The following is a 23,586-nucleotide window of genomic DNA, read 5'->3' on the forward strand; positions in this document are numbered from 1 at the left end:
TGCTTGGGCTCCGACAGGTTCTTCCGGGGTCACGACACCAGCTCACGGAGGTTCTTCAGTCTGAAGATGGCAGCTTCGGCGGCGAGAGGTGCAGTGGCCCTGCGTTCGAGTTTTGGTCGTTCGGTTGCTTTTGTCAGAAAAATTCCTTGGACCGCAGCGTCGAGTGAGTAATGGAGATGTGGATGAGGCTGAATTTTAAGGTCCAAGCGATCCCCAAAACCTCTTGTGCAGAGCACTGAAGTCAGCGTGGTGGTAGCATTAGAAGGCCAAGTTTGCTTCCAGGCAAACCAGTGCACAGAAGTGTTCTTCACAATTAAAAGGTTAGGGAATGCCCCCTGAAATTTTAGGGCACGAATTTATGATCTCCTGTAATTTGGAGTGATTTGGTGGAAACGTTTATTACTTGGTCACTTTTTGAAATTTATGATTTAGAAGGGACTGTTTTGACTGGCAAGATTGTAGGCATGGCTACGAGATAACAGGCAGTTACATTTAATTCAGAAATGAAAACCTGAGCGAGGAAAGAGGTAAAAGGGAAGGGATCAGATCTACTTAGGTCTTCAGAAAACAAAATCAGTGGAATTTCGTGATGTCTTGCGAGCGGGGTGGTGGTGTTATGTAATGAGGGAAAGAGCAGTTATGTAGTTGGATTTTAGGAGGAGGAGGCTGAGAGGAGATGGACAGTAAAGTCGGAAAGTTGAGATTTTAGAAGCTTGTGAGGTCGCTTTCAGGGTACTGGACAGAGGTTGTACATTGTGATTGAGAAGCGGACTCTGAAGCCAGACTTGCAACTCAGCCATTTAGTAGTTAAGAAAACCTGAATAACTGAAGATAATTATGGGAAAGAGGCTCACAGCTCTTTAATTTAGTTTAATCATCTAAAAAATGGCATCAATAATACCTGGTAGCATTGTGAAGAGGATTAAATGAGCTTATATATACATTTCTTAGATTTGTTAAAGTACTCAACAAATGATATTTTCATGATTACTAAATTTGAAGCTCATGAGAGAGGCCTATTCTGGAGATAAAGGGTTGGAGAAATTCTGAACTCTCTTGTCAGTTGCAGTATTAAGGTTTTTATATTTACTAAAACTTAAAAATTCACTATCCACTTTGATAGATGTTCTCATGTATAGACCAGTCTCCTTAAATAAAAGGATGGAACAGGGTTATTTTTCTTAGGTGTCCTCCCCATCCCCCACTGGGGATTGAATCCAGGGGTACTACCACTCAGCAACCCCTCAACCCCTTTTTATTTTAGGACAGGGTATCCCTTAATTGCCAGGCTGGCCTGGAACTTAATAACTTCTTGCCTCAGCCTCCTGAGTATCTGGGATTACAGATATGCACCATTGGACCTGGCTATTTTTCTTAGTTTTGGTGGCTCAGAGGAGAGTTTGGTTTGTGCCCCATCTTTCAGTATGTGCATGGTAAAGACCAAACCAAATAAAGTTTCTTTTTTGCTTTCTGAAAAAGGCTGAAGGTTTTCACCAGCATCTAATAGTTGCAAGTTTCTATACCATAATGCCTAGTCTAAAACTTTTTGTGGGGTAGGTATTGAGGATTGAATACAGGGGCACTTAACCACTGAGACAAATCCCTAGCTTTTTTTTTTCAAATTTTATTTAGAGATTGGGTCTCACTGATTGCTTAGGGCCTATTAAATTGCTGAGGCTAGCTTTGAACTCTTGATCCTCCTGCCTCAGCTTCCTGAGCCGCTGGGATTACCGCTGGGATTACTGTCGTGCACTACTGCACTTTGCCTGGCTAGAACTTTTAAAGCTCCATAATCACAACTTTGAAATACTTTTTCTCAGTTCACTTGCTTATTCAGCCAATATTTAACATTTATCTGTTAGGTTAAAGGCATTGTTTTTGATACTTATAGCTGTTTTCCCTGAATAATTATAAGTGATTAGGTAAAAAGGTTTCCATCCAGAGTTGTTTTTTTTTTTTAAGTTGCTGTGAAGAAATTCCTGAAATAAACAACTCGAAGGAGGGAGGGTTTATTTTTACCTCTTTTTAAGTTTCAGTCCAAGGTTGCTTACCCTGTTTTTTGGGCCTGTGGCAGCATAGTATATCATGCATGTGGGAGGTGTGTGGCAGAGGAGGGCTGTTCACCTCATGGCCAATGGGATGCAGAGAGAGGATCCCTTTAAGGGCACACCCCCAGTGATCTAACTTTTGTACATGAGGCTCCACCTTCTGAAAATTCCCCCATCTCCCAGTATCCCACAGACTGGGAACCAGGCCTTCAACATGAAGGCTTTGGGGACATTTACGACCCAAACCATAATATTTTGGAAGTGTTTTCTAGAACTTATAATAGATGGTGTAAAACATACATGTTTAACACGGTTTTGCTTTGTTAGCATCATGTTCTGTGATCTGATCTTTCCTGCTAGGTTGATCAACTATTAGGGACCTACAGGAATTTAGCTTTTGTGAATTGTTGAAGGATTATTAGTTTACTTATTCAGCCAATATTGAAGCCGTATTATGTATCTTACACTGTAAACTAGTGGTTTCTACTCTTGTATACGAGTAGTGGTGGGGCTGAGAAGACTTACAAACATAAATATAGGGAGTTGAACCAATTAAATTTAGATGAACTAAAAGATATAAGTAGATAATATAAAATTCAAACCAGCAAAATACAACTACTGTAGTTCAGAAGAAAAAGTGGTCATATAGGTTTCCATCTTTAAGATAGTACATTTTAGGGCTGGGGTTGTGGCTTACTGGTAGAGTGCTTGCCTTGGGTTCAATCCCTAGCACTGCAACAAATTAATACATTTACATGCTATAAATTTTTGAGGTCCCCCAGGGCTAGTACTTTTCCTGTGTGGCAGTAGGAGCCCCATAAAATAATACTCAGGAGATGTATTTGGCTTGAGTTTGGAAGGATAGTTATAACTTAGGAAGGAGATAGGATTAGAGACATATCAAGGGAAGAGAACAACATGTGCAAAAATGGGAATCCACAGGATACGATATAGAGAATTCCGTTTGCTAGAGAGAGAACTGTGGGCCAACAGTGGGAAATAAGGCAAAGGTCGATGAGGTCAACAAAACATTTTCAAGCACCAATTATTTAGCCTAGTATAAACTTTAAGTTATGAAAGACCAATAAATTGGGATTTTGTTTGGAGACCTCTAATATAGCTGGCAACACTCTGGATTGTAATTGATTTTCGTCTTCTGTGTGATCTACTCACAGGGATTATAATTCACATACCTAGTATGGTATCTGGTATGATGAAAATACTTAATATTTGCTGCATATGGAGACTATAGCCAGCCTAACATGTCCCCAACTCACCTTCAAATCTGGTACATTATGGCAATTTGGTCAGTCCTGTAGCTGCTTGTTGAAATCTTAAGGCTAAGAATATATAAAGAAGTTCTACAAGATGCTTGGGGACTCTTGGACCCCCCTTGGTTTCCAATTACAATCTAGGATAGAGAACACAAAATGTATTAAATATTTTTAATGTATTTTCTCCTCTTGTACAGGTGAGCTGAGAGAACACTTTTCTCAGTTTGGTCATATACGGAAGTGCACTGTACCTTTTGTGAGTATTATCTTAACTGTTGGGGTCTGGAGGGTGTAGCTCAGAAGTAGAGGCTTGCCTAGCATCTGTGCAGTCCCAGTATTATCCTAACTCTTGCTTTTTAAAAAAGAAAGCATATATTAATAATGAATCCAGGTGCAGTGGCACACACACCTGTCATCTTAATGACTTGGGAGGGTGAGACAGGGGGGCTGCAATTTAGCAAGGCCTTGTCAAAATAAAAGGGTTGGGGTTATAGTTCAGTGGTAGAAATCCCTAGTACCAAAAAAAAAAAAAGGAAGCTGTTTAGTCTTTACTGATAAAGTTATGGGTATTATTGATTAAAACAACAAAACTTTAGGTATTTGTAGTAGTTTTTTTATTGTTGCATAACAAACTACCACAAACTTATAAAAACTTACAAAAAAACAGGTGAGGGCTGGGGATGTGGCTCAAGCGGTAGCACGTTGCCTGGCATGTGTGTGGCCCGGGTTCGATCCTCAGCACCACATACCAACAAAGATGTTGTGTCCGCTGAGAACTAAAAAATAAATATTAAAAAAACAAAACAAAACAGGTGATCTGACAACTAGGCACAGAGGAGCTGATCCTCCCTCTGCTCAGGATTGTGCATGGCAATCCTATCCACTGGGGCTTCAGTGTGCTCCATTAGAGTCTCAGGGGAAGACTGACTTTCAAGCTCCCTTAAGTTTTTGGTAGAATTCATCTTTCAACTATAGGATGAAGGTCCCTGTTTTCTTAGGTTTTAGCTGGGAGCTGCTCTCACTTCCTGAGGACTGCGTGTAATTTCTGGTCACCTACTTTGTAGTCTGTTTTACAACATGGCAGCTTTCTTCTTCAAAGCCAGCAAGGGAGTTTCTCCAGTCTGTTAATATAGAAATCTTACATATAACCTAATCACCGGAGTGACAGTGCCTTCACTGTCAGAACAAGCATGGCAGCCTATCATCCTTACTTTATTCTTTTGTTGAGAAAAAAGTTACAGATCCTGCCTACATTCCAAGAAGGGGGGTTATACGGGAAAAGGGTGCATGGAGATATGGGTTCCATCTTCAGAAATCTGCTCCCTAAACCATTATAATGACTTCAGGTAGTAAAGGATAATATTTTAGAATTTGTAGTGTCTATTTTAAATTTTATTGAATGCCATTTAGTTTTAGTATTTCTAACCTATGAAACAGTACTTTTGTTAATTACATTTCATTTGCTTTCTCATGAGGATCTAAAAATCATTCTGTAAATTTTTTCTGCTTTATCCTAGTCTGTAATTTTCTACAATTACTGGGTTTTTGCGGTGGGGTATGTGTGTGTGTGATTGGAGTTTACACACAGTAACATTTCATGACACTGAAACAGCCATGGTTAAATATCAACCTAAATAAATTTAAATTCTTAACTCTTGGTTTAATGTTATTTAGCTTCCAAAAATCTTGACAGATTTTCTCATATCTAGTGTTGGTTAAAGTGTAGGGAAACTGGCACTCAATTTCATTTAGAAATTTAACTGTTACCTTCAGTTCTTAAGTCTAGTTTGGCAAAATACCAAAATTAAGAATTTGGGGGCTTAGGTTGTAGCTCAGTGGTAGAAAGCTTGCCTAGCATGTGTGAGGCACTGGGTTGGATCCTTATCACCACATAAAAATAAATAAAGGTATTACCAAAAAAAAAAAAAAAAAAGAGGGTTTGTATATGCTTTAACAATTCTATTTGTAGGAGTTTATCCTATAAAAATATATGTTCAAAAACGTTCAAAGCAATAATCAACTAAAAAATTTAAATGTTTATCAGTGAGACTGACTAGATAAAGTCATTGATATAATGGAATTTCATAGTTGAAACATGGATTACAGACATGAATGTATAGCTTTCTATGTTTAAAAACTAAATTTTTTAAAGTCATTTACAAACGTTTCTTCTAATAAAAGTGAATAGATTTTTCTTGGTTGCCACTAAAAATGAATTTAGGACCCAGGATGAACAGATCTTATAAAAAGGCTTTGATTCTTGGTAAAACACTAAACAAAATATAACAGGAAAAAATTAGTTCAAGTTAAATTTATTATATGCAAGTTGGAAATCCTGGTTTCTTTTTTAGGAATATATTATCTAAAATTTAAAACACTTTTTTTTTTTTTAAATGCCTTTACTTGTGGAAATGGGTCAATCCAATGGAGACATCTATCACAGGTAGGAAAGTAAATGATGAGATGATGGGAAAATCACCAGAAACTTTTCCTGCATTCTTGGTTAACACTCTGAAGAACAGGAGCAATATCGAAGTCTTTTGACTTTTTTGGTAAAACACTGCTGGGTTTCTGTACTTGCGTCTAAAATGCTCAGGAAGTCACTCCAGTTAAACTGGGCTAATTGGGCTGCACGAAATAACCACATAAGTGACACAAATACCTTTTTCTTTGGGGTCGCTGTGATGACTCCTCTGACTTTAAGGGTCTGCAGGAAGAGAGAGCAGGCAGGAGCTCACCCCTTTTTTTTGAGGAAAAGCTATTCAAATGAGGCAAGGGGTCAGGTTTCGGGGGCTGAGTCTATTTTCATGATGTCCACTGTCAGCAGGTTGACTGACACCTAGGTAGGCCACATCCAAGGGCACAGTAAGAGAATGGGACACACACAAGGCACTTCCATGGAAGATTCTATCCTAAACAGGGCAAGGGGTTATATTACAAAGGAACAGGTGAGCATAGTTTCACCCATGGGGCTGTAGCAAGACACCCATGCAGGAGACACTGACCCTTGAACCCAAGAAGGGTGGGGAAAGCTCTGCCACATTTCTGTGACTGAGTGTCTCAGCACCCAGCCTGGGAGTGTGACCCAGTCACGTGCAAGGTTGGTCTTCCACAAAACACAACATAACTTTTAGCAAGATTGAGAACCAAATGATCATCTTCCCCAGCCTGTCCTTTAATGGATGGCTAAAGGGACACAGCAGTATGCCTCCAAGCACAAGACTCTATTTTCCATATCATTCATACTTAGTCTAGCTATGTAAAGGTAATATTTTACTTTCCTGTCTTTTGTTAGGAACATGTGATGAAAGTGTAGTAGTGGTGGATGAGGTTGACTAGTTTCAGAAATGTCAGATGCAGCTAGGTTTTTGGGCTTATTTCTAGTTCCTAGGAATGAGGGGGGTTAGTCTGAGTATTGTAGTAATCAGTTTCCCTTGGCTGTTACTGTGGTCTGCTTCTAGAATAATGCATAAACCTCATTATCCTTATCTTCTCCAGTGACAGTTAAAAAAGCAGAATGTTGACACTGGTATATATCCTACAGGAAGGTAAATATATACTAAAGCAAGTTATTTGACATTTGTCTGTAATCTGGTTTTGACAAATGGAAATTTTTTCAAGTTCATGATTAATCTTTTCCTTTGTTATTAAAATTTTTCAGGACAAAGAGACTGGCTTTCACAGAGGTATGGGTTGGATTCATTTTTCATCAGAAGAAGAACTTCAGAATGCAATACAACAGGAAAATCATATTATTGATGGAGTAAAGGTAAATGCTTCTTTATTATGAGCTTTCCATGTCATTCCAGAAGTGTGGAATGACAGGAATTTGGGGAAATTTAGGTCTGAAAACCTTCCCTAATACTTGTTAAGAGTGATAGTGGTAGAGAGTGATAGTGGTAGAGTGTTCATTTCTAAAAAGTGTGGAGAAACAGGAGGACCCTTTAATTTTTAGTGCTAGGGATCGAATCCAGAGCCTAACACATGCTAAGCATGTGCTCTACCACTGAGGTATACTCTCAGTAAGAAGATCTTTAATGGTTAGCAAGGTATAAATAATACCAGCAGTGGAAACAGGAGTGCACATTCAAATTGGGCAAAACTAGGGCTGAAATCCTGACTCCTCTACTTATTATAAGATATCGTGTCAAATTTATTTACCATTTTAAAGTTCAGGTAGTCTCCCAACAACAAGGTACAAATAACTGCTTGAGTTACTGGTGCTCAGTCCTTAGTAAGGCATTCTTATAAAATGGAACTTGCTAAAGTTTTAATTTTTTTGCACACATTGCCTTTTCTTACAGTGCTAATTTGATTTTTTTTTTTTTTAGGTCTACATTCAAGCTCAAAGACGAAAAATGTTGCAAGATGACCAAACATCTGATGAAGAAAAAGATTTCTGATTATTTCCAATTAAATAAATTTAACTGAGAATTTTGTCTAAATGTTTTTATTTCTAACAAATAGTTGTACTAAGCAAGACCTTATTTTCCCCACTCCAAAGTAAAATAGCACAATAGGGGCAAAATTCATTTGGTGGCATAGTCCTAATATGTGAACATCCTCCTCATCACGGTTGGGGTAACCTTATTCATAAGTAGTTCTTCTTATGTAAAATATTACCCCCCACTACTAGTATCACACAAAATGGTCTTAATTCTGTGTGGGCTGTATGTTCTGCAGGTGCTAAAAGGAGGGAGAAGCACAAACACAACCCACTGTTTTAAAAAAGCTAAATAATTCAAAGTAGAATTTTTAGTCCCCTCATCGCCCGTAGTAAAAAGTAGCACTGGGATCTGATACCCAGGTTTGGTTTTTATCCCGACCATTTACAAAGTGTTCCCCGATGACTTGCATCATTAGGGTTATGTGTAATAGTTCATTCACTTTGAAGAGAGGTATGTCTACTCCTTCCTCCTCTTCTTGCCTTCATGTTCGTGTTCCTTGGGGCGGCTGCTATCTGAGGGTCTTTTAGAGCCACCATGCTGTTTGGCTTCTTCCAAAAACTTGTCCAAACCAAAAGGATCTTCTTCAAACTGAACTGGTCCTTCTCGGCCTCTCTGTCTACGGTCTGAACCAGAAAACTCCTTGTCGGGAACAAATCTGGGGAAAAACAGAAGGGACTATGAACCTCCACTTAGTTCATGGGTGTAAACACCAAAATTGAATTGTCTGCCTTGGTACCTGTTGGTCTTTATCCTGGCTTCTAGGTCATCACCATACATGTCTTTGTCCAGATTTTTACTGGGTCTATAAATACTCTGGGCCATATCTTTACCACCTCTCCAGGCTTGATCATACACATTGTAAATTTCATCTTCTCCACCTGCAAATCCACTGTCCATACCCTGTGGGAAAATGAATGAAAATATATTTTATTAAAAACAATCTGATTACACTTATGAGTAATAAATGCTCATTTATAGCTCTCATTTCAAAAATCTTAACTTCAAATTAAAAAAAGGTCTTCATTAAAAAAAATCCCAAATACATAAACTTGTTCATATGATGTTTGGGTCCTTCCCTGGAGACAAAGAAATTCAAGTTGTAACTAACAAAGCAGTCATTAAAACTGGGATGCTTGGGGCTGGGGTTGTGGCTCAAGTGGTAGAGTGCTCGCCTAGCACCCATGAGGCACTGGGTTTGCTCCTCAGCACTACATAAAGATATTGTATCCACCTAGAACTAAAAAATAAATATTAAAAAAAAGGGATGTTTCTTTCTATAAGCAAGTACTCAAAAACTTTAATTTGTATCTACATGGTGGCAAGAAGATGAAAGAATGATAAAATAGGTCTTTGATGCCATTTAGAGTAAGGAATGTTATATCCCTAACCTGAGAATTTCACTTTTACAACACAAGGTCCTCAATGAACATCTGAAATCAACAAGAAAAATATTTTCCTAACAATTTTTAAATGCTTTCAGTGTAAGCTTATAATAGGTGAGTCTTGAAAATACTTAAGTGAAACCTTCAAACCAACCTCCCTTTTCAGGCTGATAAACAGTCATTGTATACAGTGGTTAAGAACAAATCTTTGGGGTCAAGACATTCAATTTTCAATTTTAATCACATCATTTATTAGCTAAATGACTTCACATGGTTTTGTTTTTTGGTGATAGTGGGGATTGAACCCTCGACTTCACACATACGCTAGGTAATTGCTATACCACGGAGCCACATTCCCAGCCCTTTTTATTTGAAGTAGCATCTCCCTAAATTGCCCAGGCTATCCTCAAACTTGCAATCCACTTACTTCAGCCTCATGAGTAGGTGATTATTGGAAAGCACCACCACCAAGTGTGTGGTTACAAATATAGAAGGGTTAGTTCAACTGGGATGTAGAAGGACAAAGCTAATTATGACTTGGAGGTTTCAGGTAGATCAGAAAACATTTAAGTAAGTTCTTCTAAAATAATTGTAATAATTTGTCAAGTGCTTTTCGTACTGCAGGCATTTTTCTAAGTCTTTTAGTTATATTATCTCAATGCTTAAAACAACAAAAAACCCTGTGAGCCAGGTGTGGTGGCACACACCTGTAGTCCCCACTACTCTGGAAGCTGAGGCATTGCTTGTCATTATATACAAACACCCACGTGTGTGTGTAGGCACTTGTCTGCTGCTTTCTCCCGTAGACTATGGATTCCTTGAAGGGAAAGGCACATCTATTTTTGATCTCACTAACATATGCATAGTTACTAATCAACATTAGGCGAATTAAAATAGAGTGTGTCTGGATTCGTAGCTCAGTGTCACAGTGTGTGCTAACATACATAAGGTCCAGTAGTACCACAAAGGAGCAGAAATAGTGTCCTAGCTGGTTAATGACCTCCAGAACTAGAAATTAGATTTTCTGACCATCAGTCTGGTACTTTAGTCCAGTTTTCAAGGTTCATTTTTAAAAGCTCTCTAGTTGAAATGTTTCTAGTTGAAATGAATCCACAGATCAAAAAAACTAACGTAGTTTTATAGAACACTGGCTCTAGTTTACAAATACAAGGTAAATACACCAGGGATGGGGTAGTGGCTCAGCAGTAGGGCACTTGCCTAGCACGTGCAAGGTGCTGGGTTCGATCCTCAGTACCACATAAAAATATATAAAGGTACTGTGTCCAACTAAAAATTATATATATAATTTTAAAAAAATCCATACACCAGAACCACCTAATTTCTTATCATCCCATTTCTTTCATTTTCTATTGAATGCTTTGAATTGTATCCAAATTTAAGAGGTCACAATCAGAAATGTTTCATCTTGTCTCTTAAGTAACAACATTCAATTTTTTGCTACCACACTGGCCAAATTTTGGCAATCCAAATCAAAGACATGTTAAATTTTCTTTTCCCTAAGGATAGGTATTCATGTCAATACACAAACCATGCTGTTTCTAAACTCCTTGTACCTTGGATTGGTTGAAAAGCCTTTGGTCATACTGCACTTCATTGGAATTCCGAGGATTGGGCACACCAAGAGCAATGACTTCACTGATATCTCGATTTTCATTTCTCTGCAGCTTTGACCTATTTGAAACACAATATAATTAACTGAATACTCTTTACAGACAAGTTGAATATATTCAATTTAAATACAACCAATCTCAGAAGCAAAGGAAATGAATATGTCATGTTTATATCTTGTGAACATAAATTTCCTGATAACGTGTAATCAGGTTGGCAGCTGGTATAGCATTTCAGATGCAGGATTAGAGGAGGTAGAGTTCTACAATTAGGATTCTTCTGTTAGCTCAAAAAAACGTCCAATAGATTGGTTCTTGTTATGGGCAAACAATCACCATAGAACCATGCTAAACTATGAAACTGCTCTGGTCTATACTTGCTATCATTAGACAAAGGTTTGGGAAGTGGATGCTAAGTGACGCCTCATTTGAATCATCATCCACACACTACAATCACTTCTTTTGCTTAACCACATTCTATAATTTTATCCTACTAATTTGAGGAAAACATGTCAATGATCACTCTGAATTTTTAATATTCGGCTTAATTTAATTCCTCTACCATTTTATTTTAGTACGTACACACTCTACATTGGAATGAAACCATGGTAACTGTCATCACTAATTTTACTAAATGTTCTGGTCTAATTATTTCCATAGACAATGTGCTTTTCATCCAATCACAAATTTATGGCCTTTTGTTTTTTAAAGAGAAAACATTTTTTAATATTTATTAATTTTTTTAGTTTGCAGTGGACACATTTTTTTTTTTTTTTTAAATGTAGTGCTGAGGATCGAACCCAGCGCCCCGAGCATGCCAGGCGAGCTCCATACCGCTTGAGCCACATCCCCAACCCAATTTATTTATGGCTTTTCTATGTTACCAATTTTCAGTCACTTTACCAGTTTTAAGGGCTCAATTTATCTACAAAACCATTTTAATCTTTTCAACTTAGAAAGTTCTAATGAAGAGTGTCATTAATTGAAAACTTTCACATTTAATTCCTTTCTTCTAATTTATAGATTTACCCACAACACTGAATTCAGATTCTTTGCTTTTCCATGACTACACTTATCAAGGGAGATGAAATATGCCACTTCAACAATAACCAACACCAACAGATGTGATTTAAGATATGACTTAAAAAACGGATTGCATCAGCTCCTAGGATGAAGTTGGTTGAGAGGAAAATGTTTTACATTTACATTTGAACAACACTCAGAATTTCACTTTTGTATTATAGCTTTCCTTGACTTTTTAGCAATTGTGCTCCTCAGTATCTGTGAACTACAATTTCTACTTTATGTCCCCACACATGTACTTATATGTTTTATATATTTTGTTTTAGTTTAGTTTTTTTTTTTTAAAGAGAGAGGAGAGGGAGAGAGAGGGAGAGAGAGGGAGAGGGGGGGGGAGAGAGAGAGAGAGAGAGAGAGAGACAGAGAGAGAATGAATTTATTTATTTATTTTTAGGCGGACACAACATCTCTGTTTGTACATGGTACTGAGGATCGAACCCAGGCCGCACGCATGCCAGGCGAGCGCGCTACCGCTTGAGCCACATCTCCAGCCCCCTGTTTTATACATTTTGTAATTTAAGAATGCTTTTAAAATTTTCCCAAATAAGCTGCTCAAATTTTTACTTCTTTCAAAACTAACCCCCACCTCCCCCCATACCCTGTATTGGATACAGCACTCTGCATTATGAAAGGATGTCAATAAAGGTATGGTAGTTTATTTCCTGTCTAAAAACATAGGCAAATAATTTGTCTCACCATTTGAAATAGAAAAATAACAGATCAGAGCAGTCTTATTCACTACTTCCTTTTCACAATCTTGATCTAAATTCCTTTATCCACATTCCATACACTCCAGTCTTTTTTGGGGAGAGGTTGGGGTACTGGGTATTGCATCAGGGGCACTTGACCAAGAGACAGGGTCTCCTGAGTTGCTTAGCATCTTGTTTTTCTGCTGTGGCAGGTTCAGAACTCGCAATCTTCCTACCTCAGCCTCCAGAGTTGCTGGGATCACAGGCATGCGACACTGCACCCAGCTCCCATTCTTAATTCTAATTGACCTTATAAAGTGATGGAAGAAAGGACTAATTCTAGGGATAGTCAATTTTGCTAAGACAAAACCATTAAGCAGAAGAAAATTAGGTGCCAATTTATTATCAAACTAAAAATAAAAGGGAGGAAAAGCAAAACTGCTACCAGTGGAGTAAAACTCTGTTCCAAAAGTTAATATAAAAAGGACCTCTTAATAATTTGTATGTACATCAAATAATACATACCTCTTATCAGGAGCTGCCCTAGAAAGATTCCGGTCATGCTGTCTTTCTTTTCGTCTATCGTGACGGATTTCATCTCTTTCACGTGCCTCCCCATCCTCTGTGTGGACACAGTTGAAAATCACTTTATTACTGTATTATTCATTAATATTTTAAATACAAGAATATTCTTTAACTTTAGAGAAAATTCCATGTACTTCTTTGTAGTCACATTCATTCAGCCTTTTTAACCTTACTTGCAATTAATTTAAATCTAATAAACAGTATTAGTTTAATTTTTGTTGGTTTTGAGGTGTAGGGGATCGGACCTAGGGGTGCTCTATTACTAAGCTGTGCCCATGTCTTTGAGACAGAGTTTTGATTAAATTGCTCAAACTGGTCCTGAACTTACAATCCTTCTGCCTCAGCCTTCTGAGTAGCTGGGATTGCAGGATTGTGCCATCACACTGAGTTGTATAAGAACTTTTTGAATGTGAATTCTGTATACTGAAGTATACAGCACTGTTGTCTTCATGTACAGTAGTACATTGGACTGATAAATGGACAGAAACATGAGTATATATGTGACAAAGCAAATTTAGAGATGGTAATTATTAAAAATATCCAATGTAAAATCTAGGTGGGTGGATATGAGTGTTCATCACACAGTGCTTTCAATTTTTTTGGATGTTTGAAAATTTCATTGTCAGGAAAAAAGAATTATGCATAAATTTTTCCTTATATTTTGAAAGATTCTAATAAACAAGGAACCTTTTGCTGCCATCTTTATTCCTACTGTACCTATGTCATCAAATCCTGTTTCTACATGATAAAATTAACAATGTGACCTTATGCGGTTACTTAACTACTCTGGCCTATAATTTCCTCTTCTGTAAAACAGTAACAATAATAGCACCATTGCATAAAGGTTGCTATAGAGATTGTATGAGGTAATACATGTATACTGCTTATATTAAGTACAATAAATATTAACTACTAATATCTGGCAACAGACTCTTCCTTTTTTTAATTGGCAAATAATAATTGTATATATTTATGGGATACAGTATGATGTTTTCATATGCTTATAATGCAAAATAACTAAATCAGTTTAGCTAATAAGCCCATTATCTCCCATACTTACTTTCTTTTGTGGTGCTGGGAATTGAACCCAGGGCCTTGTGCATGCAAGGCAAGCACTCCACCAACTGAGTAGTATATCCCCAGCCCCGATACTTTCTTTTTGTGTAGAACATTTTTTTTTTTTTAAAAGAGAGAAAGCTGGGACCAAGTGGGACATCAACCTCTGATGGAGGCGCAATGACCTAGAGTTAGTTCAGCATGTTTAATATATAAGTTTTATCATCAAAAGGGTTTTCTGTGAGAAAGTTTCTTCAAAGCAGGCAGGTTGAAGGATGAAGACAATTACAATTATCTACGGGTGCTCATGAGTCAAGACTGACAATCCTGTGTCTTACACAGAACCTCCTTTAAGCAAGGAGTTACCATAGCAACTGGGCAGTCTTGACCTGCACCTTTGCACAGGACGTTCCTAGGGCAGGCCATCTCCTGCTGTGAGACAGAAACTATCACCATTCCCACACTCTAAGTATTTTTTTTAAATTTCATCCCTGATTTCTTCTACTATCCATTCATCATTCAATAGCATGTTATTTAGTTTCCAGGTGTTACAGTGGCTCCTATTTTTTATTTTATCATTGATTTCTAATTTCATTCCATTATGATCTGATAGGGTGCAAGGTATTATCTCTATTTTAAGAACCATTCTGTTTTTTATTTATTTTTTTTTAATTTTTAATCATTTGAGACAACTTAAGATAAAGTAAATTTTCTTTCTTTTATTGCAGTGCACAGGACTAAACCCAGGGCCTTGTGAATGTTAGGTACTCTATTGAACTACATCCATTGTCTAACAAATTTTACTTCTAAATTGCTGGTAAAGTATTTAGAACAACAGGCAGGCATTTACATCTTACCTCATTAAGTCATTCATATTATTCAGGGACATGGATTACTACTTGCAACCTTAGTTATTTCCCTACAGTTGACCTTAGACTCCCAAAATTAACTGCATGCTTAACATCTCCATCTTAAATTTAAGATGTCCTCAATCAAACTCCTAATCTTTCCTTCCCAATCCTGTTCCCCTTGTAGTTTCCCCAGTATTAGTAAATGGCAAATTTAATCCTTCCCAATTGCTCAGGTCAAAAGTTGTTAAGTCATTCATTTTTTTCCCTTGGTACCAGGGATTAAACCCAGGGGTGTGTAGTGACTGAGTCATTATCCCAGCCCTTTTTAATATTTCATGTGGAGAAAGGTCTTACTGAGTTGCTTAAGGCCTTGCTACACTGCTGAGGCTGGCTTTGAACTTATAATCCTCCTGTCTCAGCCTCTTGAGCTGCTAGGATTACAGGCTTGTGCCACTGCACCTGGCACCAAAATATATAAAATATATTTTATATATAAAAAAATATAAAAACTACCATATAATAGGAAAGGAAGCAGGAGACGTAAAGGTAGGGACTGGAGAAATTATATTATTTGCATATATGAATATGATGAATCCCACCATTCTTGATTCCTTCTTTTAACTCGTACCAGTTTATTATTAATAGCCTTCCAAATAATTTCTCTGCTTCTGCCTATGCCCATGCCATAGTCTTTTTTTTTTTTTTTTTTGTACTAGGGATGGAACCCAGAGCACTCTACTACTAAGCTACATTCCTAGTCCTATTTATTTATTTATTAGTTGTAGGTGGACCCAATATCTTTATTTATTTATATGTGGTGCTGAGGATTAAACCCAGGGCCTCATACATGCTAGGCGAGCACTCTACCGCTGAGCCACAACCCCAGCCCCTAGCCCTTTTTATTTTGAAACAGGGTCTCACTAAGTTGTCTAGGTTAGTGTTAAATTTGTGTTCCTTCTCAGCCTACTCTATGAGTAGTTGGGACATAGTTTTCTATTTTTAACATAGTGACCAGAGTAACCTTTTAGAAATATGTTAGAGGAAATGCTGGTTAAAGGGTACAAAGTTTCAATGATGCTGGATGAATAGATTCTGGAGAGCTAATGTACTACATGATGACTGTATTTAATAATACTACATTAAATAAATGAAATTTGTTGACACATTTTAATTGTTCTCATCAAAATTATAAAAACTACCATATAATAGGAAAGGAAGCAGGAGAGGTAAAGGTAGGGACTGGAGAAATTATATTATATGCATATATGAATATGATGAATCCCACCATCATGTATAATAAAAATGTACCAATAAAACTTTTTTTAGAAAGATAAAATCTAATTTTAAAAAAAGAGGAAAGCAGGAGAGGCAGAGAAGGAGATGTGACATTGGAAGAGATCAGAACAACATGATTGCTAGCTAGTGGCCATAAGCAAAAGAACATGGAGCTTCTAAAACTAGAAAAGGCATGGAAATGAATGCCTTCAGGAAGCAGCAGCACTGCTAACACCTTGAGTTTAGCTTCCCTGAAATTCATTACAGTAATAAATGTGTGTAGTTTTAAGGTAAAAATAAAACCTGACTATTCAAGATGACTGATAGGTTAATTAGCTAAACAGAGGCAAACATACTTTTTTTTTTTTTAGTTATCAATGGACCTTTATATTAATTAATTAATATTTGGTGCTGAAAATTGAACCCAGTGCCTCACACATGCTAGGTGAGCACTCTACTACTGAGCCCCAGCCTCTGCCTCAGCCCAGAGGCAAACTTTTATGAAGTATACATATATCAGAACATTACATTTGGGTGAATTGGATGAATAGATTCTGTCACCATGTAGTACATTAGCTCTCCAGATTCTACTCATCCAATGAATCTATTCATTGGGGTGTGTGGTTCAGTAGTAGATTACATGCTAATTAATAGCATGTTCAAGGCTCTGGGTTCAATCCCTAGCACCAAAACCCAAAATAAAACAAAACAACAAAAAAACAATGCCTAGAAAATTTAGACTGGATATATTACTGAGCTCACTTCTAGTCCCATCTTCTTGAGAGACTGAAGAGGAAAGATCTCTTCAGCCCAGCCTGGGCAACATAGCAAGACTCACAAAACAAAATGAACAAACAAAACCCCCCCAAAATACTACATTGTACAACTTAAATACATGTAACTTTCATTTGTCAATTATACCTCAATAAAGGTGGCAATGTTGTTCTGTTCAAAACCCTTCAATTGTTTTTCTTGTCCCTTGATGTAAAAGCTATGTCCTCTCAATGGCTGAAAGACCATGTGATCTTGGCTGGCCACTATTCTTCCCACCTGTCCTAACTATCTGGACATCTCTGATTTCTCTCCTCCCTCATCACTCTCGGCCATACTGGTCTCCCCATACTTCTCTGTGCACACAGGTATACTCCTAACTCAGGCCCTTTGCACTTCCTTTATAACCTTCTACCTGGAGTACTCTTCCCCAGATAGCCACATGGCTTACTTCCTTAATCTTTAAGTTTTTGTGACAGTGTTATCATTTCAGAAGGAGGCCCAGTCTGAAAACCCTCTCCTGGTACTTTTATATCTGCTTCCCAGTTTATTTTTGGCTGTAGCAGTTATTACCTTTTATGACATTATTATAAATATTACTGTATGATTAAGTTTTTGTCTGTCTACACTTAGTAGAAATTAACTGCTTGCCCTCCCACCTGCAAACAATGTCAAGTGAAAAATCTTGTGTCTAGAAAAAACCCCTACACATAGTAGGCACAGAATGTTAACTGAATTAATGAAAGAATGAATACTTGAACTAGACCAGTATTTATTTATTTATTTAATCCCCCCCCCTGCCCCCAGTTGTTGAAAGACCTTTATTTTAATTGTATGTAATGCTGAGAATGGAACCCAGTGCCTCACACATGCCAGGCAAGTGCGTTACCACTAAGCCACATCCCCAGCCCTTAGACCAGGATTTATTAAGGAAGCAAAAATCACCCTAACATATTTTCTTTAATAAGAATTAATCACCCCACTCCAATAGAATTAATACACCAATGGAGACCACTAAATAAAACTAGAGAGAGCACTGGCAGGGTTTTTTTTTTTTTTTTTTTTTTGGGGGGGGGGTACCGAGGATTGAACTCAGGGACACTCAACCACTGAGCCACATCTCAAGCTCTATTTTGTATTTATTTAGAGACTGAGTCTCACTGTATTGCTTAGCATCTCGCTAAGTTGTTGAGGTTGGCTTTGAACTCATGATCTTCCTGTCTTAGCCTCCCAAGATTACAGGCGTGTGCCACCATGCCGGCAGCACTGGCATTTTTAATGATTAGAAAATACATTAGCCTATAAGAGAGAAAAACTCTGAATTATTTTACCATATGGGCAAGCTGACTTCCTCATTTCTCCTTCTAAATTTCAAGAAAACTAAAACAGAAAACCAAAATAACCCACCAGCCTATCACTTGGCTAATACCCTCCTGCCCCCAGGCCCTTGTACATGGAGACTAATCACTCTATCACTGAACTTCATCCTCAGTCTTTTAAATTCTATTTTGAGATAGGGTCTTATCAAGTTGCCTGAGCTATCCTTGAATTTATGATCCTCCTGCCTTAGTCTCTACAATAGCTGGGATTAAAGCAGTGTGCCAACATGCCTAGCTAAATAATGTGATTTTTAAAGTACCATCCTTGATATCTCCTGGGAATTGGTTTTAACACTCACCAGGGATACCTGAATGCATGCATACTAAATTCTATTATATAAAATGAGGTGGTATTTGCATAAAACTTACACGTGTCCTCCTTTATACTTTCAATCATCTCTAGATTACAGGTTATTTCTTTTTTTCCTCCAAACATTTTCGGCCAGTTGGTTCAATCTGTGATGTGGTTTCTGAGGATATAGAGGGCCAATTGTATATTGCTCAGGACTTAAAACCCCTGAAAATTCTAGTATACACTCCCACATGAAAGGCTCACCTTCAAATATACCCTCTTATTTTCTGCTGCTTCAGCTTTGTAAGGTAGAGGTTACTTTCCATTTCTACACTATTTCTGAAATATCAGAAGTTTTCTTTATATATACTTATTACTTTTGTATAAACTAAAAACCAAAAAGACAATAAAGAGGTTTTCTAAAATGAGATACATATTGTTCATTAAGTGAATTCTACCAAGAGAATGTTGTACCTTTTTCCACATGAGTTTTGATCCCCGCTCTCCTCTCTCTGGCTTTTTGGGCCATTTCTCTAAGTTTCTCTTCATGTTTCTCCTTTTCTTTTTGAGCCATCTTTCGCTCTACTTGGGCACGCATTTCCACAGCTTCACGAGCCTGTTAGTAAAAATATGACATTAAATAGGACACTACTGTGGGGCAAATATTTACAGCTATCATCCAACTCCATGACTAAAGTATGGCTAGGAAGAGCAATTAAACAGAATTCATATTTGTAACTGCTGATTAAAATAAGATATCCTGCGTAGAAAACTGTGTAAGGTAGGTTTTTCACCCTGGGGAGTGTTTTAATGGCTGAAACTATTGTGACCCCAATCAATCTTGTAAGTCAAGTGTTTACTAATGCATTTTCATGAAAAAATCTAAAAATAAAAAATTAGCTAGCACAGAGCTGCATATATATTGCCCCAGCACTTGGGAGGCTCAGGAAGGAAGATTACTTAAGCCCAGGAATTTGAGATTAGTCTGGACAACTAACAGACCTCTTCTCAGAACAATTAAAGAACAAAAACAAAAAAAATTAAAAAAAAAAAATTTTATCTAACTCAAGATAAAACTTAAGCCTAACAGATATATATATATATTTATTGATATTTATGTGTTTTTTTTGATGTTGGGGATCAAATCCAGGGTTTTAGGCATGCTAGGGAAGTGCTCTATCAGTGAGCTATGTACCTAGAAACGCCCACCGCACCCTCTTTTTTTCTTATTTTGAGATAGATTTTCTTGTTTTATTTTGCTAAGGTGCCCAGGCTGGCTTCAAACTTGGGCAGTTTGGATTGCACAAGTGTGCCCTCATATCTGGCAAAGTTTTTAAAGAGATAATGTTTATAAGGGAATTCATTGTGATACAGAAGACAATCTTTTCTACATGCTAAACACATGCCATGTGAACTTTTTTTTTATTATTAGTTGTTCAAAACATTACAAAGCTCTTGACATATCATATTTCATACATTTGATTCAAGCAGATTATGAACTCCTACCCCGTATACATACTGCAGATTCACATCGGTTCCACATCCACTTTTTTACATACTGCCATACTAGTGTCTGTTGTATTCTGCTGCTCTTCCTATCCTCTACTATCCCCCAATCCCCTCTCCTCCCATCTTCTCTCTCTACCCCATCTACTGTAATTCATTTCTCTCTCTCGTTTTTTTCCCCTTTCCCCTCACTCCTCTTATATGTAATTTTGTATAACAATGAGGGTCTCCTTCCTTTACCATGCAATTTCCCTTCTATCTCTCTTTCCCTCCCCCTTCTCGACCCTGTTTAATGGTGATCTTCTTCTCATGCTCTTCCTCCCTATTCTGTTCTTAGTTGCTCTCCCTATATCAAAGATGACATTTATGCCATGTGAACTTGAAGTTCACAGTTTAATACCATTTAATATATAATATCATAACATTTAATATATAACACATATAACATTTAATAACATTTAATATATAATATCAAACTCAATATCATTATACTATTTTATGTAGCATTCAATTAATCCTGTAACTGCCCCTTTTGGGCAACATCTACATCTAAAGGAGGAAAATTATAAAATACAGAACAAAACCTAACAATCTCTGCAAAATTGGATCAGCCTAGGTAGCTGAATCATCATTCAGTACTGCAGCTAAATTAAGAGTACCTTAAATAAATAAGAATGGATTTACAAATTACCATGAATTTAATTTAAAAAATTATAATTATAGCAGACCAACCTTCCGATCAGCAATGTACAGCGCTTCAGCCAGTTTGGCAAAATTCTCATTTATGTGTACTGTCTGAAGTCCTCTTCCATCAGCAGCTAGACGTTTGTCTAATGGAATTGTATAACCCTAGGAAGGGTAAAAGCAGACAGAAGATACCAGTCACTGAAGAGCTACAATAAATACGTAAAATGAAATTAAGACCTGTCCATTCTAAGACCACATACAGTTTTTTTCTTATATCTTTCTTCACAAGTATGAAAAATAACAGCAAGTAACAATGAGTGCTTTGTATGGAGGATTAAGCAAGCACTTTACCTCTATGGCATCAATCGACACAAAAAGTATAAAGCTGTTAATATTATAAACATTTCACAGATCAAAATAGTGAGATAGAGAGCTTAGGTAATGTCCCTAAAGTCGTATGAATAGTAAATGGATAAACTAGTACTTAAACTCGGACAGCATGTCTTCAGAGCCCAAGCTCTGGAAAAACAGATTTTCATGTGGAGTACAATAAAAGAAAATCACTATTCAAACAGCCAAGTAGCTACTCCATGAATAGAAGTATCATTCACACAAAGGTAGCACCTAAATCACAATAATCTTTGGATATTAATTTGCGATACTCCTTCAATATTTACTAGATTCTAAGTTTTAGTAAATGGGGGGAAAAAGATAAAGTTTACTATGTAATTGAGTTTCTAAACCTTGATCCTTTAGAGTGTGTGGTAATAATTTAAAAAAATAAATGTCCACTAGTTAGAAGGAGAATTTCTTTCAACCAGTAAGTGAACCTTTATTAAGGTTGAAATTCTGCAAAGTACAATTTAGGCAACTGCTAAATTTTACCACTAATATAAAGGTTTTTCTTGCTTCATTCTATAGTTTCAAAACAATTAAGCCCTATAAAAAGTGTGTATTTCAGTTTTAAAGACAGTAATAAAACATTTGATGCATGAATGAGTTACCAAATAAAAATATCAAACCCTAAAAAAACCCCAATTCTACATTCTGAAGTTTTCATCCCATTTCGGGATGAAAACTTTGTTCTTCCAGATTTCTGACTAGATTCCCAAACACTGACCTCTAGTCCATGGTCTCCTAACAAAACAAAGTGTTACAGAATCAAATACTTAATATACCACATATTATACTAATCAGACTAAATCAGACTAGCCAACCTTCCTGTGGGATGAGGACAGCACATCTTTTAAGGAAGAACTTACATTTAATTCAAGGGTTAAATTGGCCTTTTTCGCCCATCAAAAATAGAATCACAATATAATTTGGAGCATGAGATATAGTGATTAGTCAATTTATCCCATATTTTACAGGTTAATAACTCCTGGAGGCTTTGGTTAGTAGATTTCTGCAGGATTTAAATAGCCTAAGCCTGCAATGTTATAAACAGAGACCAATAGTTGAAAATTAAAGTAATAAAAATATCCAAACATTTACTGTTATTTTCTCACATCATCATTGAGACTGGTTTCTTTCTTTTTTGGGGGGGTCCAGGAGGGTGGGATTGGGTGCTGGGGATTGAACCCAGGTCATTGCATGTGAAGCAAGCAATCTACCAATTGAGCTATATCCCCAGCTCCATTTTTCTTTTCTTTTTATTGTGGATTGAATGAAGGGGTTCTTAACTACTGAGCCATATCCCCTTTTTACTTAGAGAAAGGATCTCCCTAAGTTGCTTAGGGCCTCGCTAAGTTGCTGAGGCTGGTTTTGAACTCACCATTCTCCAGCCTCGACCCCCTGAACTGCTGGAATTACAGGTGTGCACCACTGTGCCCATTATGATAGCTAAAATACACTAAAGGAGTCTACATGGTAATCATAAGCTTGTCATACTAACATTTATATTTTAGAAAGTCACATAAATTGGTCTTTTAAATTTTTGGTGTGGGTGTTAGGAACCAAACCCATGGTCTTATACATGCTAAACATGAGTTATAGCACTGAGCTCTATATACCCTCAGTCCCTGGCATTCCTTTCTGAGATCATTTAGATAAGGTGCTAAAGTTTCAACTGAAGTAGTAGATTATAATGGAGACTAATCTTACAATTATTAAATTAATTACCTTTGCATTTTTCCAGTTGGAAATACAAGGAGGAATCTTCCACTCTTGTTGTTCCTTTACAGTCATCTGAGTTGAGAAAAGAGCAAGAGAAGTGTGATATTTTTATAGATTCACAGTCTAGCTAAAAACTTAAGTATGATCTTTCTCATCAAAGACTCTTCCATATACAATTAATGGACAGATTTTGTCAAAGTGTAAAATTCCATTTGTTTTGGTAGCACTATATACTGTGTTCCCATACCATGGATTCTATTAATAATTTTAATATAGTAAAAAATGGAAAAGAATCTAGAAATTATCTCTGACACTTAAAAATGCTGGCTGGTATTTTTCCACAAAGTTATGTGTTACCACCTTTCAGATGAAAACTTGTTCTTTTGGGGTAATTAAAAAAGTCCTTTAATATTATCATTTGGAGACCTAATGAACCCATGGTACTCATATGGGATATCCTTCATGTGAAACAGATCCTGTTCATTTCATTAGAAGAAGGGTTTAAGCTACTAATAATAAA

The 23,586-nt window shown here is 36.9% G+C and overlaps 2 protein-coding genes across 2 annotated transcripts in view; one reads left to right on the forward strand and one right to left on the reverse strand.

The window, feature by feature from the left end:
- Positions 1-8: 8 nt before the first annotated feature.
- Slirp (SRA stem-loop interacting RNA binding protein) lies at positions 9-7,756 on the forward strand. The gene is made up of 4 exons (XM_005321278.5): positions 9-163; positions 3,520-3,578; positions 6,984-7,091; positions 7,654-7,756. Exons 1-4 carry the CDS (start codon positions 67-69, stop codon positions 7,723-7,725), a joined length of 336 nt encoding a protein of 111 aa, XP_005321335.2. The 5' UTR covers positions 9-66; the 3' UTR covers positions 7,726-7,756.
- Positions 7,757-23,586, reverse strand: part of Snw1 (SNW domain containing 1) — a 36,660-nt gene continuing 20,830 nt past the window's right edge. The window contains exons 8-14 of the mRNA XM_005321279.5: positions 23,073-23,138; positions 20,997-21,113; positions 19,233-19,374; positions 13,075-13,171; positions 10,727-10,844; positions 8,507-8,670; positions 7,757-8,425 (exon numbers count right to left, since the gene is read on the reverse strand). Of these exons, the coding sequence (XP_005321336.1) occupies positions 8,227-8,425; positions 8,507-8,670; positions 10,727-10,844; positions 13,075-13,171; positions 19,233-19,374; positions 20,997-21,113; positions 23,073-23,138 (903 nt within the window). The 3' untranslated portion in view covers positions 7,757-8,226. The remainder of the gene's footprint in view (positions 8,426-8,506; positions 8,671-10,726; positions 10,845-13,074; positions 13,172-19,232; positions 19,375-20,996; positions 21,114-23,072; positions 23,139-23,586) is intronic.

The sequence above is a fragment of the Ictidomys tridecemlineatus genome, chromosome 5 (genome assembly GCF_052094955.1).
Source record: "Ictidomys tridecemlineatus isolate mIctTri1 chromosome 5, mIctTri1.hap1, whole genome shotgun sequence".
NCBI classification, from domain to species: Eukaryota; Metazoa; Chordata; class Mammalia; order Rodentia; family Sciuridae; genus Ictidomys; species Ictidomys tridecemlineatus.